Source organism: Stenella coeruleoalba (assembly GCF_951394435.1).
Source record: "Stenella coeruleoalba genome assembly, chromosome: 2".
NCBI classification, from domain to species: domain Eukaryota; kingdom Metazoa; phylum Chordata; class Mammalia; order Artiodactyla; family Delphinidae; genus Stenella; species Stenella coeruleoalba.
The window spans coordinates 13014811-13036067 of NC_137147.1; the positions used below are offsets into that span (position 1 = coordinate 13014811).

The 21257-nt window shown below is 49.4% G+C and overlaps 1 protein-coding gene across 3 annotated transcripts in view; it reads left to right on the plus strand.

Moving 5' to 3' along the window:
- TTC7B (tetratricopeptide repeat domain 7B) overlaps positions 1-21257 on the plus strand; it is a 238285-nt gene that overhangs the window by 161583 nt on the left and 55445 nt on the right. For all 3 annotated transcript variants that reach the window (XM_079912560.1, XM_079912558.1, XM_079912559.1), the window contains exons 16-17: positions 10891-11007; positions 18009-18106. In XM_079912560.1, the coding sequence (XP_079768686.1) occupies positions 10891-11007; positions 18009-18106 (215 nt within the window). The remainder of the gene's footprint in view (positions 1-10890; positions 11008-18008; positions 18107-21257) is intronic.

Consider the following 21257-nt stretch of genomic DNA (forward strand, 5'->3'; position numbering starts at 1 on the left):
TGGAGAGGATGTGGCGAAGCCGGAACCCTTGTGCTCTGCTGGTGGGAATGTATAATGGTGCAGCTGCTTTGGAAAATAGCGTGGCCATTCCTCAAAAAAATAAAAATAGATTACTATATGATCCAGCAATTCCACTTCTGGGTAAATACTCAATAGAATTGAAGGAAGGAATTCAAACAGAGGTTGTACACTCATGTTCATAATAGCAGTATTCATAATATCCAAAAGGTAGAAATCACCTAAGTGTCCATGGATGGATGAACGGATAAGCAAAATCTGGCCCATACATAAAACAGAATGTTATTCAGCTTTCAAAAAAGAAGGAAATTCGGAAAAAAAGAAAAAAAAGAAAGAAAGAAGGAAATTCTGACATGCTGCAACACAGATGAACCTTGAGGATGTTATGCTAGAGAAACAAGCCATCCACAAAAGGACAAATACTGTATGATTACTCTTAGATGAGGTTCCCAGAGTAGTCAAAATCATAGAGACAAAGTAGAGTGCTTAGTGGATACAGGGTTCCAGTTCTGCACGCCTGTCTCCCTGTCCTCCTGGGAAGAGAGCTTGTCTGAAGGCCTGGCTGCTGGGAGAAGCCAGGCCAGGGCAGTCACCCCAGAGCCAGCCATCCCCGATGGTGGCATGCAGAAGGTTTATTTATTTCAGTGCTCTCATTTACAATGTCTCAAGTTCTCCTAGATATCTCGTCCCACCATTCAAAGTGTGGAGTATCGTCTTCAGAATTCATGCGGGGTGTTTCCTGGAGATCTCTGGATCCCCAGCCCCTAACCCAGAGCTTAGCTTGCTGCAAACATTACTACTCGTGTGTACACTGACGACCCTGCTGAGCAGCCTAGAGGCCTTAGTTCACAGCGAAGCATGTTTACCTGTGTTTCGTCTAGTGTCTGTTTCCGCTTTCACTCTGCTGAGTTCCGCTACATGATAAAATGATGATGTCTGCTGATTTCAGGGCTCACATACCGCTCCTGCTAGGTACCCAGCCACCTGTGAGAAAACCTCCAATAGTACAAGTCCAGCTGAATGCCAGTTCATTTGTAGTGGTCTTTGCATTTTCAGTTAATGACAAACAAAACCAAAACACCTGAGAGCTACAGGAGAGCAAGAAAAGAATCTTCAAACTTATCTCCTAAGCATTCCTGTGGGATCCTGAGTTGAGAACAGCTGGTGGGGAATGCACCCTGCAGACGGTCAGACCTGCTCTGCTTTAAACATCCCTCCAGTTAAGGGTGAGAGAGCCCGCTTTCTGCCAAGTGTGTACCAAACCTCATGGTGTGCTACGTGAGGACACAGAGAAGGTAAAGAGAGAACGTGGATAAGACAGGGCAGGATTCATGAGAGCAGGTTCTGTGCAAGGACCCATGGCTCCATTCGGCCTGTGATCCCAGCGGGATGCCTGATCCACCTCTGGTCCCACGGAGCTGGCCAGCTTCGTAGCACCCCGCTGCTCTCTTCCTTTCTGGCGCCCTTCTTGACTTTGGGTGGAGGCTGCCATTTCTAAATTACAGAGCTTCATGGCTCCCTTAGAGTCTGTGTCTCATCGGGCTGAGCCCTCTTCCTTCTAGGTCTAGGTGATTGTAGGATCCCCACTCTTTGGCATCTGCCTTTATCCCTGAAAAGGGCCCCCAGTGCATCTTTTCTTCTTGAGCTCCCATCCTCAGACGTGGGAATGTGGGGAGATCCAGGCCGTGGCAGCCGAGTCAGAAATAAATCCCGCAGAGACGGCTTTTGGGGAGCGGCCTGTCAGTAGATCTGCTCTTGGTTCGCCCCCTCACAATTTTAGAGATGACCAATGGCTTTGTGGTTCAGACAGAATAGATTATTTCTTTTTAGAGCCGGGATAGTTCAATGGAGAACTTTTTTTCAAATGTTTCCTGTTAACACGTTTGTATAGCAGAGGGCTCACCGGGCCCAAGGCACTTGCTCACCGAATCGCTCACCAGAGCTGGGGGCAGCTTCTCGGCCGCCTGCTGCCCTGCACGCCGTCGGCCCCTGGTTCCACCCGGTCCGACCGTGCTCAGGAAACCATCCCGACTGCTGCTTCGTGGATAGCACTTAATGAAAGGGCTCCCTTCATGAAACTGTCACGCTCAGGCATGGGAGGAGGTCTCCCAAGTCTGGGCAGCGTGAATCCACACATGTTCTCAGGTCAGCCTGTCTTGGTCGTTTCCGGCTTAGGTGCCGGTTCCAGGACGCTAATCGGAGTTGAGATTAATAGCTGAAGTGGGAGCGAAAAATGAGCCAAACTGGGGTTTCTTGGGGTGATTTATTTCAGCTAAATATGTCAGTTGTTTGTTTGTTCTAAAAATATCGTGAGGAGGATGGGGGAGTATTCCAGATTGTTGACACTTTGACTGAAATGAGAAGCAGAGTGTAACTGATACGGGATCGTGCAGGAGTCCCTGCGGGTCACGAGGAGGAGGCGGGATCAGGCTACCGAGAAGCGGCCGCAGGACCGTCCCCAGCGCCGTCACTCCAAGCAGCCTCCCAGGCCAGGATGAGGGGCTGCTAAGTCCTGCAGAGCGAGGTATCTGACCCTGATGCTTCCTTTTGCTGAACAAGCGTGGTGTCGATGTTCCAGGAACCAGCAGATCTGGGAGCCTGAGCTGGGGTCAGGCTCACGGCGACTGGGAGCCGTGCTGAATGTCCCCCCCCCCCCCCCCAGACCTGCCAGCACCCTGTGCGGCATCTCCTTCCACGGCAAGCAGAGGCCCTGAAAGTGGTCAGATTTCAAGAACTTCCTCAGTGGTAAAAACTCCCAGACAGAAGTTTACCCATGAGCCGCCTGTGCCGGTCTCTCGACAGGGCTTCGTTCCCGGAGAAGATGCTCTCATAGCAGGAGCCGTGCCCTCCAAACCCTCCCTTGGTGGTCCTGTTAGCAAAGCCAGCAGGAGTCAGCACGCACTTGGGGGTTTTGTAGAGGAAACGAGGCACTCAGATTTGATCCCTTTAAGACTTGTAGACGAAGGGTTTCTGTCTGGCAGCCTGTGAGCAGACATCTCTTAGAATTCCAGGAGGTCAACGCACATTTCAAAGATGTCTGGATTTAATTATCTTCAGGCTGGGCAGGCATGACTCCAAACACTCCCTGAGATCCTGAGCTCACCTCCTGTTTACTTGCTTGGTTCTGGAAGATGTTTGAGTTTTCCAGCCCTGAAGAGGACCCCCAAAGGCAGTGGGTGATTATCCAGTGCTTTGCAGACTCGGGACGTGCCCTTTATGTGGGCGAAAATGCGAATGGTGCCCCTGGCTTAGTACGCTGCCCCTCACCGGAGATGCTCGGGAAGGACCTGGACAGGGTTGTAGCACATCCACCAGGAAGCCACCCAGAGACTCTCTCCAGATGGAAAGGAAGGTTCAAGACCACAGGTGGGGGTAGCCTTCATTTGTGAGCTTAATGTAGGTGGTTGACGAGAATTGCCACTGAATTTAAGAATAAAATACCCTCAAAATCCTTATTGGAATGAAATAAACACAGGTAGAATTGCCTAAGTGTAGGGACTATGGGAACTCTTTTCCTTGGATGTCTTTTTTAAAAAAACTCAGACCCTTTGAAGGCTAAGATGGAGAGTTACGAAGTAGAGTGGTGCTTTTTGAACTTAAGTTTGCACAAATCACCTAGGACTCTTGTTACATGAAGGTTCTGATCCACCGGGTCTCGAGTGGTGTGTACTTTCTGCATTTCTCACATGCTCCCAGGGGATGCAGAGGCTGTTGCCCCAGCCACGCTCTTGAGCAGTAAAGCATTATAGGACCTCTCAAGGCCTTTTCCAGGGTTGGGTTAATTGGAAAAATCTATATTTTTTCTAATGAGTCGATGAACAGCACATCAGTACAGCAGTTAGGTGAACCAGATGATCAAAGAAATTGTGTATTTCCCGTGTAATAGTTGGGTAGACAGAGCGTTCATTCAGGTGACATTTACTGAACAACCACCATTAGTGAGACCCCCCCAAGCAGTGTTTGATATCTAATCTAATATCGTACCCCCCCATCCCTTCCAGCTGTCGTCAGAGGGTCCTCAGGGGGCTGGAGGCCTCAGCTCTGGGGCCTGCGCAGCTGCAACCCCACCATCATGGGCTCTCCTGGTGGTGACTGGGCCTGTGGAGCTGCGTCAGGCCAGGCAGCTCGCAGGCCAGTCGTGGCCTTGATCTCCAGTGACAGTGACTCAGCCCCGGGTCAGAGGCTGCTTTTTGCAGAGAACACCACCTCCTGGGATCGGGCTGCCTTGGAAACCCGGCCAGGAGAGCAAGGGCTCCAAGACCAGCAGGACATGAGAAATGCTGGTAACGAGGAACTGAGATGGATTTCCTGCACGAAAGCCACATTGAAACCTGAAAGCAGCCCCTCGTCCCCCCCTGAGGGGTGGGTTAGAGGTGTTTCGAACATCCTCTCCGTGACCGGCTGCCGCTCAGTCCTGTCTGACTTTGTTCCCAGCTGACTCATCTGGGTTCAGATTTCCACCGCCCCTGCTCATCACCACGTGCTTGGGGCGCATCTCTTTCAATTTCTCTCACCATCTGATCTGTGGCTGCCAAGCCATCTTCTCAATTTAAAATTTCATTTCATCATACCTACCTCCTCCCCACCCCTGCCTGATGCACTGTCACTTCTACCTGGTGACAGAGTGGTGACACTTCCCTTCAGGTGTTTGGCAGCCCGCCCCACTCCAGCTCTCAGGTCAGGCTCCTGGGAAGTGAGAGATGTGGGAGGTATCCAAGTCCCCCGTGGCCACTGCCCCACGTGGGCAAATACCACATGCGTTTCCTGCACAGCTGTTTTGCATCCCAGCCTACATTCAGCAGATAAACAAAGACAGGTCCCTGGCATGCTGAGCCCAAGAGCACACAAGCACAGATCAGCACAAAATACCAAACGTTCAAGGTTCCCGTGATGTTCTTTCTGAATCAGTTGCCTTGAATACAGCATTTACGGAGCTGCTAATTAGTGAGGGGTTTTGTTTATTAATATGCGTGTTTCCTCCTTGATGGACTTAATGAGCGCATTGTTTATACTGCCAAATAAGATTGGAGGGAATTATTACTTTAGAATTTCTCTAAACTTTCCTAATTTATTTTCATGGACAGTTCTTCAGCAGAAAGCTTAGTGAGGAGTATTAGATTTCAGAATTTAGTGATATCTACCCTTTTAGCTTCTTCTCGGGCCCCAGCCTTATATCCCAGACTCCAGACACCATTCCTTGAGTGCACGGGACGCTCCTGCCATTGTCGAGATGGTCCATCTGCCTGCCTGGAAGGCCCTGCCCCAGGACCCCTCCCACCCTAACTGAAAGTCCTACTTCTCAGCTGTCTTGCATGACCCCCCCAGGCCGACCCTGTCTCCTTCCTTTTGTGCTGTCCATATGTCTGTTTGTGTTCATCACATATGTGTATGTAACACTAGACTGTGAGGTTTGGTGGGGAAAGATACCATGTCTTATTCCCCTTTGTGGCCTCAAGGGCGTAATAGGCATTTTTTTAATGATTGACAAAAGGACGAACAAATTCAAGTTCATTATCAGGCACACTGACATGTAGGTAGTCAGCTGTACAAATTATGGGGTGAGTGAACAGATTACAAAAAATATTTTATACAGATGAGGAAGGAGCTAGATGCTGCCTGGGGGGCAGGGGGTGAGTCATAGGAGATGTCAGACGGTGGGACTTGAACAGGTAGAGTTGGTTGGGGGGCTCTGGGGAGGGGACTTCTAGGCAGGCGGAGGGAGCACGGTGAGCGCAGGCAGGAAGATGGGAGGGCACGTGGAAAAAGCTCGAGGAATCCTGTTGAGTCTGTGTCTCATGGGGGTGGGGCCCGGGGTGAAGCTAAACCAGAGAGATGTGCCAGAGGGGAAGCCTAGTGCTTGGGGGCAGTTTCCAGGGAGTGAGGAGTCTTCCCGGGGATGAGGATTAGACATTAAACCTGGCCCTGGTACATCCTCCAGGGTGCCCAGTGAAAAGTCACCAGGCCACATGGCCCCGGAGCTTCACCAGGGGCCTGTATCTTCTTTCTAAGCTCTACACTAAGCCAGACAGTTATTTCAAGAGTTACCTTGGCATTCTCAAAAAATTCCAAAAATGGGGTAAAGTATTGTTTCTGTTAGTTTTAATGAAAAGTAAAGCCTTGATTAACTGCATCCTTCAAGTGTCTAGAATTTTATATGTGCCTGACTTCTGAGTGAAAGAGGCAAGTGATCAATTTTTTTTTTAGTGCGATCATTTTTTAAAGAACCATGTATGATGTATCCTAGGAACAACACCCCAGGAGCCCAAACTCCACTTTTCCTGCAGCCCTACCCAGATTTCAGGGCCTTAATCTGTCCCTAAGCCAGAAATCCTGCCTAATATTCGTGGCAAGTCTTTCCTGCTGACTGGACTGTAACTCCTCTGAGGTCAAGGGACTGTATTTTATGCCACTTTTATTCCACACAGTATCGAACACAGATCTTTGCACATTTTAGGGTTTGAAATATTTAACACTGGATTAGAAAACGCTACATATCTTCATTAGTGTGGCCAGAACATTTCAAGTCATTCTCCTCTGTTTCTCGTTTGGCTGTTTGGAGTCAGATGGGTTTGGGTTTACATTTCTGTTCTAACAGCGACTGGCAGCGTGAACTGGGGCAGATTCCTTAGCTCTCAGCCTAACTTGGAGGGTTGTTGTAGAGATCACTGATGACGTATTTACAGCGTCTGACAGCTGCTGCTGTTATTGTTATTATTTCTCCCATCTTGAAAGCAGAAGCCTCCTGGCTTATAGCTTATTATTCCACAGTTGAGAGCTCTTGTATTTTCTGGAACTGCATTTCCATTTGGGAGTTTTAGCTCCTATTACTTAAGGCTGGCTTCAGTGGTTGGGAGTTGGGGAGGCTCTTTGACCTGAATCTCCAAAGATGAGTAGAGGCTTAAAAAGCAGAAGCGGACAGAAAAGGCATTCCAGGCAGAAGGAACAGCATGTGCAAAGACCCAGGGGCACGAAGGAGAGTGACATGCGGAGGAAGTTGATCGTGGCTAGAATAGGGGATGTACCCGGCGGGCAGAGGGCAGACAGACGCTAAGCATGTGGGCAGGAGCCAGATCATAAAAGGCACTGCACGTGATGCTAGATTTGGACTACCAGGAACATTGTTAGATTGGTATTTTAGCGAGGTTCTATTCTTCATTAATATCCTGTAAGTATTCAATGAGTCTCTGGGCAAAATTCGTTTTAATTAGATTAATGGACTTTGAGCCAGGTACAGGGAAGAGGAATAGACCATTTTCCCAGCATGTGATGCCTTACTATACTTAAGAGGAACATCTCACTTAATTTGTGGTGGGTCCTGGGTGATGTGGCCGGCAAATGATCTCAGCCCGGCCATCCCTGTGCCCTCTCTATCAGGTTGACAGTTCCACAGATTGAAATGCTGGTTGGTCCCAGGTTTTTTGCCTCAGGGTTTCCTCAGTAGATGGACTCTACAGTATCTTTGGACGTCAAACGCAGCACATGAACGCTTATCTTCACATCTCTGCCAGTGTAACATGCACCCAGCCAGATGTTTTCGAACCATCTTGAAACGTGTGAGCAGGGCTCGGCAAACACGTTGACAAGTCCCTTGTCCTGTTTTCGGCATTGTTCTCTGCCTTATAAACCAGCCAAGGTCTGGGGAATGGCGAGAAGGAGCAGAGTCTCTGAGGCCTCCAATCTCCTGCTTCTCTTTTGCACGCAAGAACATGTCGGAGCTAAAGGCTCCTGGAACTGTCTGCCCATCGCGCTGGGCACATCCGACAGTGGCCGAGAGGCTTTGCTTTCTCTCCCCAGCCTGTGCTCTCAGCTCCTCTTCTCCGTCAGCCTCTCCTTCACACTGCCCCTCTTGCTTCACTTCCAAGTACCTTTTCCATCATTTGGGCTCAGCAATTCTACTATTGTTCTTCCTGTCTGGTTCTCTGAAATCCAGCCCACACCTTTCAACTCCATATCCTGAGTCAAGTGTTTGAAAGCTGTTATTTCATGTTAATTAGCAGTTCTTTTTCCAGCCAAGAAGCCTTGCACAGAACTGTTCCCCCAAGCTGTGGCTTAGAGACGAGCTCTGGTGTTTTGTACTTTGGTACGGTTAGAGGAATCGTGGGTAATTGCTCTTAGAGCCGCAGCGCTGCCTGCCAGGCCAGGACACCTTCCCCACGACTCCGTGGCCCTCCGTGGGCTGGCAAGCTCCGAACCTGACTCAGCCAGAGGACTCGGTGCGCCTCCAGAGAACACCATGGTCTCGGTGGGGTCTCCCCTGGCCAAAATTGCTTGGCACCCAGACCTCATCCACGAGGGTCTCTGGCCTCCAAGTAGGTCTCCACCAAACGCTGGCAGGTGACCGTTCGGCAGCTCCTCCTTCCTTTGTAACACATGTTCCAGTTGACCCATGTTGACTGGACCCGTGTCATGTGGGAGATTCTGGTGGAGAAGTACTCCCACCACCTTCTGGACTCATGAAGACATCAGCAAGAGTTGGCTTCCGGCTCCTTAAAAACCCCTCAAGACAGCCTGAGTGGCTGCCATCCCTTGCAGGCAGTCCTGGAAAGGCCTCAGGGAATTTCCACTTCTTGAGGTGTTTTTGAGCAGAAGCCAAGCCCTGTTCTCACATCTGGCCTCACTCTTTACGCCCACCTGCTGGTAGATCAGGGCCTCCATCCGTCTCCTTACCTGGCCTGTTATTCCATCGTCCTAGGCTTCTGCAGACCCAGGCTTGAGAAGGCTGCAGCCCTGACCCCTCTGGGAGCCACCAGCGCCCCCTTGGGCATCCTGTGTTCCATTTGGAGGGAGTGGTTGGTGCTAACCCATCCTGAGCTTGGGTGGCGACTGTTAGGACCGCCCTCCTTCCACCTCTCCCGGGGCAGGGGGTGGACTTTCCTCCTCCGAAGCGCCTGCCCTCAGATGAGTAGTGAGGCAATTCTCCTATGTGTCTAACTTAAGTCACCGGGAACATACTTCTTTACCTTCTGTGGTTTATAGAGAAAATAGTCAGTGAGCAAGTGCTGATTTAAAGCCCACTGACCTCAGAGCACAGTTCTAAGCACTGTGGAAGTGAGGCCAGAGGTTCTTTTATAGAAGGGAGATAAAACCCCCTACTGAGAGGGGTCCTTACACAGATAACACTGATATTGTTTTGTAAAAGTGCCAAGTACGGGCACATAGAAGACCTTTAAAAAGCAGGAGTTCCTCCCTGTCTTTGTCTTCTTTTTATTAACAACAAACACCAGCTGATATGATACACACAGTGTAAAGATAAAGGTGTGAAAGTGGTACCCATGGAAGACTTATTTGATGAGGTGGAGTTTTAGCTGAATTTAGGAAGAATTAAGGAGTGATGTGGATTAGTAGAGATTAAGATTGAGAGCATGGGCTTCCCTGGTGGCGCAGTGGTTGAGAGTCCGCCTGCCGATGCGGGGGACGCGGGTTCATGCCCCGGTCCGGGAAGATCCCACATGCCGCGGAGCGGCTGGGCCCGTGAGCCATGGCCGCTGAGCCTGCGCGTCCGGAGGCTGTGCTCCGCAACGGAAGAGGCCACAACAGTGAGAGGCCTGCGTACCGCCAAAAAAAAAAAAAAAAAAAGATTGAGAGCATGGCATATATTCTTAGAGTTATGATAAAAACATAGTCTTTGGCCAGTGAATTACATTGGTAGGAGTAAAGGGCCCAGTGGGATCCGTGGCACTGAATGGGATGGTGACATAGGAGTGGGCCAGTGGGCAGAGTGTCTTAAAGCAGTGGTCCCCAGCCTTTTTGGCACCAGGGGCCAGTTTCACAGAAGACAATTTTTTCTTCGGACCGGTGGGGGGCCGTGGGAGGCAGGGCAGGTGGTTCAGGCTGTAATGCGAGCGATGGGGGGCGGCGGATGAAGCTTTGCTCACTCGCTGCTCACCTCCTGCTGTGCGGCCCAGTTCCTAACAGGCCGCAGACTAGTACCCCTGTCTTAAAGGACTCAATAAGGAATTTTGACTTATTATTGCAGTCAGTAAGGAATCATTGTAGTTTCTTGAGCTGGGAATGAAAATGATTTTTGGAGATCTTTATTATATGACTTCTTAGAGCCGGGCAGGTGAGTGGACAGCAAGACCTTCAGGACGGTACCTGGGCTCATGCTGGGGCTTTCACAGGGACAGTAGTGATGAGCCCAGGGACCAAGGGAGCTGATGTCTAGAGGGACATAAGTAGACTTAGGGGTCGGGGCAGCTCTGAGGGGCCACGAAAGGGAGAAGGGGCTAAGCTTAGTGCCCTGAAGGTCTGGGCGGAACGCGAAGCCATCGGTGGTAAAAAAAAAGAAAATTGGGAAGAGGTAGTGGGTGACTATGGGTGACTTGGTGAAGTCCTAGCCCCTACAGAGCAGGGCTGGAAAAGATCAAAGAGGAGAGGGCCTTAGCCCGAGGCCCCCTTTTTATGTGCCCTCGGTTCAGGCTTTCATCTCCTTCCCATGATGAGGATCATTGTGGAAGGTTATTTGTAGATATTTATGTAGATAATTACATCGCCTGTGTAATTTTGTAAATAAATCAAGATTCGCTTTTGATGCATTTTTGAAGTTTTGCAAATAAATTGGCTTTGTTCTAAAAAGCACGGTCTTAATAAAATCCCTGTGTTCTGAATGAAATTAGCCACTCCAGATACGTTTAACCTGACCACACATGGTGGCATTGTGCCGGCATTGGCGTTGGGGGTGAGACTTATGCAAAGGCAGATACTGAGCCGGGAGTTCTGGAATCCTCAGCCCTCCTGCCACTGCTTCCCTCGGATCCAGCCTTTGGACGCCCCCTTCTAGAATGAGTACAGAGCTTCTGGCTACTTTGTTTTGTTCTGGTGGGGACTCTGGCTTGAGCTGTGTTCTTTTCTCCCTTTATCTCCCCACCACAGACTACTGTTTTCCAAAGTGAAGCTGGAGTCGCTGTGCCGGGGCCCGGATGAGGCGCTCCTCACCTGTAAGCACATGCTGCAGACTTGGAAATCCTGCTACAATCTTACCAATCCCAGGTAAGAGGCCAGCGGCGGCACCTGTTGTGCGTGGTTTTGGCATGGCCCCTGCCTCTCAGTCCATCCCCGATAGGCATTTAGCAGGACAAATTCTCCACCCCTGTGCACCCCTAGGCCCCCGGGAGCCACAGGTAAGAGCAGTGGAGCCTCACACATTACATTTTTAAGCAGATTTTCTCTTAGCGTCTGATGAAATCTCCAAATCGTGGATTTCTTATGCTTTCGTTGCCACGGTGGCCCTCTAGGCTCACTTCCAATTGGTCTCCGTCTGATTTCCCTCAGCCAGCCATTTGTGTAATTCCCTTTGACAAGTCTTTATCTTTCTGGTGATTTATGGATAGACTAGTCAATTATATATTCCAGATGGGGTTCTCACAGTAATATTTTAAAAAGACCTGCATAGACAACAGGCCACATGCTACTAAGGAGAGTAGAAATTGCTTTTGACATGATAAAGTGTAATTTTCAAAAAGTTAAAATCATGACTCAAACAAATATAAAAGATTAGCACATATGGAAGATTTTACTTACCTCATTAACTAATGAGGGAAGCAGTAAAATGTTGAGACCCATTCAAAGAAGAATTTGAAAAATAGATTTGCTGAAATGAATTTGCAAATAAATATAAAAACAATAATATTCTCTAGAACAATGAAATACATTGTTTGGGGTTATCTTTTCTACGGAGTGGACATTGATTGTATCTCGACCAGACAAAATTCATAGGTTTTCTACTGGCCAACTCTGCCCCATAGAGATGTGAAAGGGCCCAGCCAGTAGGAGTCAGTCAAAGGCGTCCACCCTGCAGAGGCAGATAATCTAGGGAAGGTCCACTAGTCAACTCCCAGCATGTCCCCGAAAAGCACCATCTTCAAGTCTTGAGCAGTGTTTCCCGGCATGTGTCTAGATTACGAAGTGTGCCCTGACCTGTGAAGGAAGTGATTTAATGAAAAGGGACCTCACGATTCAGGTGAATTCAAACAACTGCTCAAACACTCAGAATATTTTTCAAGTTCGCAGCAAGATGTATGGACAGCCCACATTCTGCTCTTAAGAGTCAGGAGCCTAAGAATGTATAAGTCAAATTGTAAATGTGTTCAAGGGTGTGGCCCACCCAATCCAGCCCAGCAGGAGGCGGGCAGGCAGGCTGGTGAGTCGCTGCGGGGTGGGAGGAAAGGTGGGGTGGGGTTAGGGAAGCAGCAGGGTGCTGGTGGGGTTCCGTGTGAGATCTTGTTCGACAAGTTTCTGCCGTTAAAAAAATATATATATTCAAAATCAGGGCCCTGTTGAGGTGATGGGTCCTGATGAGCTGACATGAGCCAGAGTTGAGACCACAAGCCCCGTGGGCGGTGTGGCTAGAAGATGGGGGAGCCTGGCCGGGAACCCCCCCTTGCAGAGCCCGAGCCACAAGAATTACACGAGAGCCCCCTTCCTAACCGTAGCCTGTGGCACGTTACCAGGCCCATGGGGCCCATCTTCCTCTTGGTGAAAAGCTAATCGTGAAACTGGCCTCTTCCCTTTTGTGGGTATGTTCTGGAGATAAAGATCATTTTAATTTTTTAAAAAAATTCTACTTTTCTAAGTCTGTAGGCAGAAATAGGAAATGTCCATATTTATGTCCCAAAGTCCCCACTCCCAGCCTACCAGACGCAGCAGGATTTGAGGGAGGGTCTTTGCCGCGAGCCCAGCTACAGGCGATACTCCCCGAACTGGCTGCTTCCTAGTGGAGCACATCCCTTTGTCTGTACCCCCTTTAGAAGTGAGAAAATAAATCCATCAGCTTTCCCGTTGCCAGTTTTCTCTCAGTTCTCCACACCTCTCCCACCTCCCCACATTTCTTCCCACTTAGCAACCAAGAGTATTGCATGTGAGGAGAAGAAAAAATAGCAGAATTGGAAAGCTTTTTAAAAACACTTAACCAAATGCCTGGGCTGTGTCCGTACTTGCTCAGCTCCCTGAAGGATCCTTCAGGGCCAGGCACGGGGGGACCTTGGCTCCGGGCGCAGAGTCTGGCTGGGGGTGGGGGTGGGGGTGGGTGGAGGACGCATCAGCTCTACGGAACTGCTCCCTCCAGCTACTCCCAAAGCCTCGAGGGGGGGTGCTGGCAGTCCAGCAGCCCCTTATTAAGGAGTTTCCTGTTTGTTTTTTTAACTATTTTCTCTGGGATATAAATAAATGTTTCTCCTGTAGCCCTCACCAGTGTGCAGACTTAGACATCCTCCCCAGTACGGTCGGGGAGGGCGTGACCCTGGCAGTAGAATAAAGCAGAAGAGGGGAGGGTAGTGTCTTGATGGGGACAGCACACCCCGCAGTTCTCCAGATAAGGGCGGCTCTGGGCCCAGCAGCCTCAAGTCGGGACACGCGGGGCTTTAGAAGAGGATAGAAACGCATGCACAAGTGGGTGAGAAGCATCCCTGCTTCATAAAAGACGTGAAAACTGAGCAGAAAGCATGCTGGCAGGGGCCGGTTGGTTTCCAGCTGGAGAAGGTCCTCACTGACTTCCGGGCTCAGGCGCCCGTGTTTCTAAGTGTGCTCAGTTGTGAGGGACCTGTGCTCACCCTCCCAGGGCGTCCCACTGCTCGCCACCCCCAAGAGCCCCACCCAGGGGCTGGCACAGGCCTCCAGAGCAGTGGGACAAGGGGGCGCAGAAGAAGACACGGGCAGTAACAGGGCCAAACGGAGACAAGACCTGGCTTCCTGTCCTCTGCGACCCGTCCCTCCTCTTCACTCTTGCTTGAAGGAGCACCACCCTCTGGGCCGGTCGCTGAACGGAGCCTGAGGCCAAAGAGCGGTCCCTGCAGGCTGAGAACGCTTCTCCTGCCGTGAGCAAAGGGTGGGTGGCGTTGTCCTGAGTGTACGTTTGGCAAGGTGTTGGTCACTTCAGAAGCCTGGGTTGAGGCCTGCAGCTTTGCGTGCCTTTAGGACAGAAATCCGCCTCACGTTTCGTCTTCTCTCCTGCTGAAGTGCACAGCTCCCTCAGCTCTTGTGCGCGTTGACTTGGCCACTTAAGACAGTGTGACCTCTGGCCAGAGCCTCGCCAGACGGTCCAGCGCTTCAGCAAGGGATGCTGTACCTTCTCTGTGCAGCACCGTGCTAAGCTGTTTATACATACGTCCTCCTCAACCCCTGCCTCAGCCTTGCAAGAAAGCTACTGTTCTTTCCACTTCATAGAAAATAAAAGTGAAGCTACACTTCACTTTTATTAAAGAACGTGCCCTAGTTTTCTCAATTAAACAACTAGTAGAGCTATTATTCAAACCCAGGTCTGCCGAACATCAAAGCTCTCTCTCCATCACCCATGCTGCCTCTCTGAATTGACAACCAGCTTTTTTTCCTTTATTTTTATTTTTTATTATTAACTACTTCTTCCCCCTCTTGTCACTGCCACTTAGACCATCTCCATCATGTAGCCATATGATCGGAAGAAAAGTTTTTCTTCCCAAGTCCCATTTCAATCACATTAACGAATAGCATATAAACATTTTTTAAAAAGAATTTATTTGCTCTAACCTCAGTTGGAAATTGGAAACCCCTTTTTTTTTTGCGGTATGCGGGGCCTCTCACTCTTGTGGCCTCTCCCATTGCAGAGCACAGGCTCCGGACGCGCAGGCTCAGCGGCCATGTCTCACGGGCCCAGCCGCTCCGCAGCATGTGGGATCCTCCCGGACCGGGGCACGAACCCGCGTCCCCTGCATCGGCAGGCAGACCCTCAACCACTGCGCCACCAGGGAAGCCCCGGAAACCCCATTTCACGCTAGTAGTCATCCATATTTCGGTGGAGCTTTTCTTTTTACAAAGTGTGCTCTCATTCATCTTCAAAATAGCCCCATAAAATGGGCAAATGTCGTGTTACATCAGACCCATTTTACTGATGAGAAAATTGAGTTTGGGAATGTTGAGAACTTGCCTTGATTCATGTAATCCAGGCTTAAGTTGCCTGGGAAATGTTCTGGTTTCCTATCCAAGGCCCCTCTATTACATCAGTATTTACTGTGTGCCAGGCACTGTCTCAGAGCTGAGAAAGGACAAGGCTGTGACAAGGACCCCAGGGTTCTGGCTCCCAGTCCACCATCAGCTTGCCTCTTGTGTTTAATCTCTGTGTAGCTGTGTTAGAGGATTTCCAAGAGAAGCTTCCAGTTTCTAGGATAACTTAACCATCAGTACAGTCTACTCTGGATTTTCAGTCCTTCTTTAAGGGAATAGAAATTACCTGGATGTGTACATCTACATATGTGGGTCTCTTCAGCTTATGTGCGGTGGATTTGGGGCTCCGTCCAGTTTCCTTTCCCTAAACCCTCTACTAACACCACTGACCAGTAATGTTTTTCCTTTCCTTCCTATCATCCTCCTTTGGAGGTGGTCCTGGCACCTAAGGGCCAGACAGAGAAGAGGTGAGGTGACTGAGCTGTAGGGGGAGGTGGTCCACGGAGTGCCCAAGTAGATGTGTCCCAGAGGGAGAGAGGAAGGCTTGCCTGAGACACGCTGGCCAGAATGAGAGAGCGAGGCCAGGCCTCCCTCTGCCCCTCCTTCCATATCCTGTGGATCATGGCAAAGACAAATCCTGCACCATATAAACAAAGAACTAAAACCTGCTTACAGCATCCACCAAAATTCTCAGTCAGTCGCAACAGTCAGAGTGGAAATGAAGGCATCTCCATTGTGAACAGTTATTTGTTGATATATAAGCAACAGATACTATGGAGATAAACAGATACTATGGAGATAAACTAAGGAATGTAACCAAATATTGTTTCTCAGCTGGTGGAAGGGAAATAGGTCCTGTGTCCCTATCATTGGCTGAGGTTCATAAGTTAAGATCTTCGTTTTAGTTGGGGTTTATAACATCTGGAGTAGGAGGTCCTTAACTCAGCTTCTCCACACCTACCGTTGCACCAGACAGCTGGGAGTAAGTTGTCTCCCGAAGTCAGCCAGCCTTGTTAACCCCTGATGCGTATTTGGAGGCATGGTGTTTATAAGGACACCTGGCATGTGTCCAGAAGTTATAATTCTTCCGAATGTTCTGTCTCCATGACCTCAGTTCAGCCTGACACACTTCTGTGTGGGAAGAAGAGGCCACCTCACCTGACAGGGAAGTCACTGAGGCACAGAGAAAGGGGCCTTGCTCAAAGTGACCTACCATTAGTGACAGATGTGGGATAAGAACCCAGACTCCTGGTTGGGTTCCAGGACCCAGCATGACATGCAGCAGCCAACCCTGTGCTCTGATACTTGGTGAAATGAGAAGCCTGGAGGATTGTGGCTGAACCAGACATCTCCCATCCACTTACTGTGATTTGGTCCACTGAAAACCCAGGCAGATCCTTCCTTGGCAATTCTAAGACCTCATTGTGCGTCCTGGAATCCCCAAGGTGATGAAAAACTTCACTATATTTTGAGATAAGATCTTCCAAAAAACTCCTAAGTGGGGAGCCATTGCAACATTCAGATAATTAACTCTTTGTAATATTTTTGTAGTATTTTTTGTAATATTTATATTAAAAATACATGCATGAATAGATCAGTGCTAGAAATATTCAGTTGCTAATGTGATTAATGCAAATTTGCATGTACTTTTATGCTGTCTTCTGCTCAGAGACATTTATTGTTTCTCAGTCATGGAAATAATTAATAGAACAGATTCCAAAAAGCATGTATCCAGTGATGTCATAAGTATAGGCTGACAAACCAGTCTGTACTGAAGCAAGTTTCCTTCTGTTTCCTGTGGATTTCTCTAACTACATCACTGGACGTGGAAATTGCAGCCTGCAAACCATATTAAGTTTCATAGCAAATCTTGTTTGTACCACTTTTAGCAACAGCTGCATAGAGGAAGGAAATTGTGTCCCTTTACTGTGGAATTTGAACTTCTTAACGAAGAAAATCATTTGTAGAGCCCCCAGGTGGGGGAAAAAAAAATGGATTCAAAGAAAAGCATTAAAGGCTCAAACCTCAAGAGACAGATATACATCTTTTGATAGAATACCATGATAGAGGAAAAAAGAATGCAATTGTTTAATTGTTTTTACTTACAAGTTTCTTAGAATTAAAAAAAAAAAAAAAAGTCTTTCTGAGCTGAGCGCCCTTAACGGTGTTCCATTCCCGTTAGTCCCGATGTGGTCTCCCACGTGACTCGCCCAAGGAGTGGGGCTGATCCCGTTACTATACGCAGGAGCAGCCTGGAGAGGGGGCTTCAGTGCCGGAAGCTAACGAGAACCACCGGCCTGGACGCGACTGTGTTCTCTCCAAGGCCCAGCCTTCCCAGCTCGGGAACAGCGGAAGGGGGCCGTAGCTGCCACTCTGCCAGCACCCAGCTCAGTGTAGGGCCTCACACCTCCTCTCTCTTGTCTATTAAATAGAGGTATCAACCACGCCATTTATCTTAAAGGCTTGTTCTTAGGACACAAACGAGGCCGTGGCTGTGTCACCCTTTGAAAAGGCAGGGCCAGTGGTTCTTGAATTTGGTTATGCATGAGAACCATCTGGGGAGCTTTGAAAACCAGAAATTCTGATTTATTGGGTCTGGGGCAGGACCCAGGCATCCGTGGCTTTTCGAGATGCCCCGGGTGATTCTTCTGTGCAGCCAGGGCTTAGACGCACTGGTGCAGAGCGTTGGTTCCTAAAGACAGCTCGAGGATGATGTGTTCGTGGGCTTGAGCCCGACACTTAGCAGCACAGAATGCTCATCAGCTTCCCCCACACGGTGGATGGAGAACGTGGCTCGAAGTTCCCATTTTTGTGTCTTACCATGACACAAAAGAGACGAAAATTAGCTCGGGTCTCCGGGTGCGGTTTAAACCGTGTTTGTGATACGGATCCTGAAAGGAATCCCAGACCAGGCCGGGCGGGGAAGCAGGATGCCCGGTGATGAGTGGAAAGGTGCTGAAGAAGCTCCAAAAATGCGCAGAAGGTTTTGCTGCGTTTCAGGAGTCGGGATTGGTTGACTCTGTTGCCTTCCCCTGCCCGCCCTTCAAATGACTGACATTTGTAGCTGTGTTTTGCAGTGATTCTGGACGTGGGAGCAGCCTCTTAGATAGAACCATTGCTGACAGACGACAGCTTAATACAATTACTTTGCCAGACTTCAGCGATCCCGAGACAGGTGAGAATAAAAAGCCAGAGGGGCCGAAAGGGTGTCAACCGGAAGGGACGTGGGGCCTGGCCCCAAGCCGCGCGGGACGAAGACCACCAGGGCCTGGGGCGGGAAGAAGTCCTCACCCAAATAGGCTACACTGTCGCCTGAGGTGCGTTTTCTCCGGTGTCTTTTTTCAAGTGTTTGTTCACAGTGGGGGAAGTAATATTACTTGCCCAACGCAGCTCTTTGAAATCTATTTTTCCCCTTGCTCTTGGAGCCGAAAATTCGAAACTAAAATTAGACTGTTCCCATCCCCATCAAGCTTCCCCTCTGCTTTTCTGTTTCTTTCTCTTTCTTTAGATTTCAGACCTTGCTAAAATCAAGCTTTCGGTTTCTAATCAGTTGCACATATGAACTCACACAACCCCACAGGAAACCCTGCAGGGAGAGGCAGGTGGGTTCAGAGCTTCTGAATCTACTGACCCCACGAGGAAGCTTGTAGCACTTACTGCCTCGGAGCAGATATTTACACCTCAGTTATCATTTGCGTTTCCACAGTTGCCTAAGTACAGAGGGGTAAAGAGACCTCTGTAATCTCCAAACAAGTAACTTTAGTAGTAATACTGACTTTTCAGTGGCAATTCGGAGGACTCGACAGACCCACAAAATGTAAAGAAATCCACGGCGCTTTGAGCCTCAGGGATAGTTCCAGAGCATCATTTGGAAGCTGGTTTTGGTGCTTCTCCCGCCACCCCAGAGGGCCCTGGGTCAGGCTGAAACGCTGTCTGGGTACGCCTGGTCTTCTGTGGGTTGATTTCATGAAAGGAGCCTCCGGGTCTTTCTCCTGCACTGTGCCAGGTCCCGGCTCCTGACCAAGCCCCTCCAAAGAGTCAGAGAGCAGCCCCGAGGCGTGCACAGCCGTCCTTGGAAAATCTCTCCCCAGGTGGCAATGGGAGCCGGGTGTGGTACTCACCCAAGCCCGTCCTCACAGCTGCCTGCCTTCCTGTGCTAGTCTCCCTTTTACCAAATTTAAAGTCGGCTGAAGAAGCCTGATCCCAGGGCCTTGGGGCTCCTAGGTCAAAAGAGTGTTGGGCATCGGAAGCAGCATGAATTATAAATTAGTGCAGTTTAACAGGGCTTGCAGCCACTGCTCAAAATGCAGGCCAGCTAGGCCACAGAGAAACTCGCCCCTGGAGTAGCCTGGCCCCTGGGTGGAGGGGCAGTCATTGGTGGGCTTAGACGGCGCACCAGGCAGACTCTGACCTGGGATGGTACAGCAGAGTTCTGCTTGTGGTCCAGACCTGCTAGAGGGACGTGTGTAGCCCCCCTCGCCGCAGGAGAGGGAAGGTCAGGCTGTCAGGACTTAGCCACTGAGAGGTGAGGCTCGGACCCCGGGGAGAGAAGAGAGGGAGGTAACAGTCACTACAGCTGGTTCACAGCTGCTGTGGCTGCCCAGGGCCAGCTTCCCCTTCTCCCCCACCCACAGGACCCTGCGAGGACACTCATACTAAATTCAGACCCCCTTCCCCACCAGCTGATCGGGACCTTAATCTCCCCTGAGGTCTGAGACTTTCATCCACATCACATTAAAAACAGACAGTGGGAGAAAATGAGGGAGGCCCTTGGGATTCATTCTCCCCTTTGCCCCTTGGGACCTCTTCCCCGGAGCCTCCAGGAGGCTCCCACTTCAGGTTAAACATCAGGTGCTGTAGCTTCCAGCCGAGGTGTGTCTCCGTGGCAGAGTCGGGGGTCGCTGCCACTTGTCCGTAGTGGACACTGCTCTCCCTCAGGCGCTGGCCAGTGACCAGTTTATTGTGTTGGTGTGGTTGTATGTCCACACGACGCCCTCCAAGACTCCTCTCACTGGCCCTGCCCCCACAGCCCCAAATCGTTGCTTTTCACACCACCACCACCAGTTACTTACCCAGGAGGCCAGGAATCAGAGAAACGGAAGGCCATGTTAGCAGGCCTTATCAGTTGCAGACTGATTATAAATGGTGGTAAAACATTCTGAAGTGATCATTTAAATCAGAGAGACTTAAAAATTATGAAGACTCACCTATAAATGGAAAAGATGCCTCCATCTTGATTAATAAAGCCCAGTTTTAGATAGTTCAGCCCATTGGTGGTCGCAGGAAGGCAGCGGTTCTTATTAGTGCATCAGTGGGGACTGCCTGTCTCGTGAGCGACCCACAGATTTGGTCCAAACTTGATTCCGAAGGTTCCATAGAGGTGTTTTGCTTCCATCCCTGCCCTTCCATCTTGCCTTTCCCTAAAGACAACCATTTTTTATTAGCTTTTTGTTTACCCTCCCATACAAATAAGATTATATCTTATTTCCCGTGTCCCTTGACTTGAAAATAGCGTACCATATACGTGCTGCACAGCCCCGGTGACGTGTCCCTTTACACATGCCCTGAGGATTCCTCTGCACCCGGTTGGGAGCACGTCCTCAGGCTTCTGCAGTGCTTCTCTGCTTTTCGAAATGCATCCGACAAGAGCACAGCCGGCAAAGACGTGTGGCCAAAGCCGAGGTGACCCGCCACGGTTGTGATGCTGCGAATTCTGAGTCACCCAGTGTGCAGCAGGCGCCTCTGGGAAGCCACAGGCCCTCTTGGGTTGTTGTTTTTGTCTTCCAGAACTAAAATTTATTTCCTTTTTTAAAAAAATTTTCTACTGTGGAAAAATTTCAAGTATACCAAAATAGAAATACTCGTATAATGAATCCCCATGTACCTACCACCAGCCTTCAACAATTCCTATTCTTTTTTCCTGTATCTCTGCTGTCCCACACTTAGTTTTTGTAGACTATTTTGAGGCAGATCTCAGACATCGTATTTTGCCTGTTAAAATTTCAGTGTATATGTCAAACAGATGAGAGCTCGGTTATAAAAATATAACCGAGATCCCATTATTATACATCTGGGTCATTATGAAGTACAGGCTCAGTGTTCTTGATTTTGGAAAGTGAATAATTAACTGGGGTATGGTTTTCCACCTCTGAAATTGTCCATATGCAGATCTGTGTAATAACATAAGGGGAACCCATGTCTAAAAGCTTTGGACTATAGCTGAGTCCACTGTGGCTAAAGAGTGGACGTTGGTTTTATTAAATGGATGTGGCAGACTGAAAAAAAAAACCCTTAAAGAATATGCTTTCCCTTCTAATATCACCTCT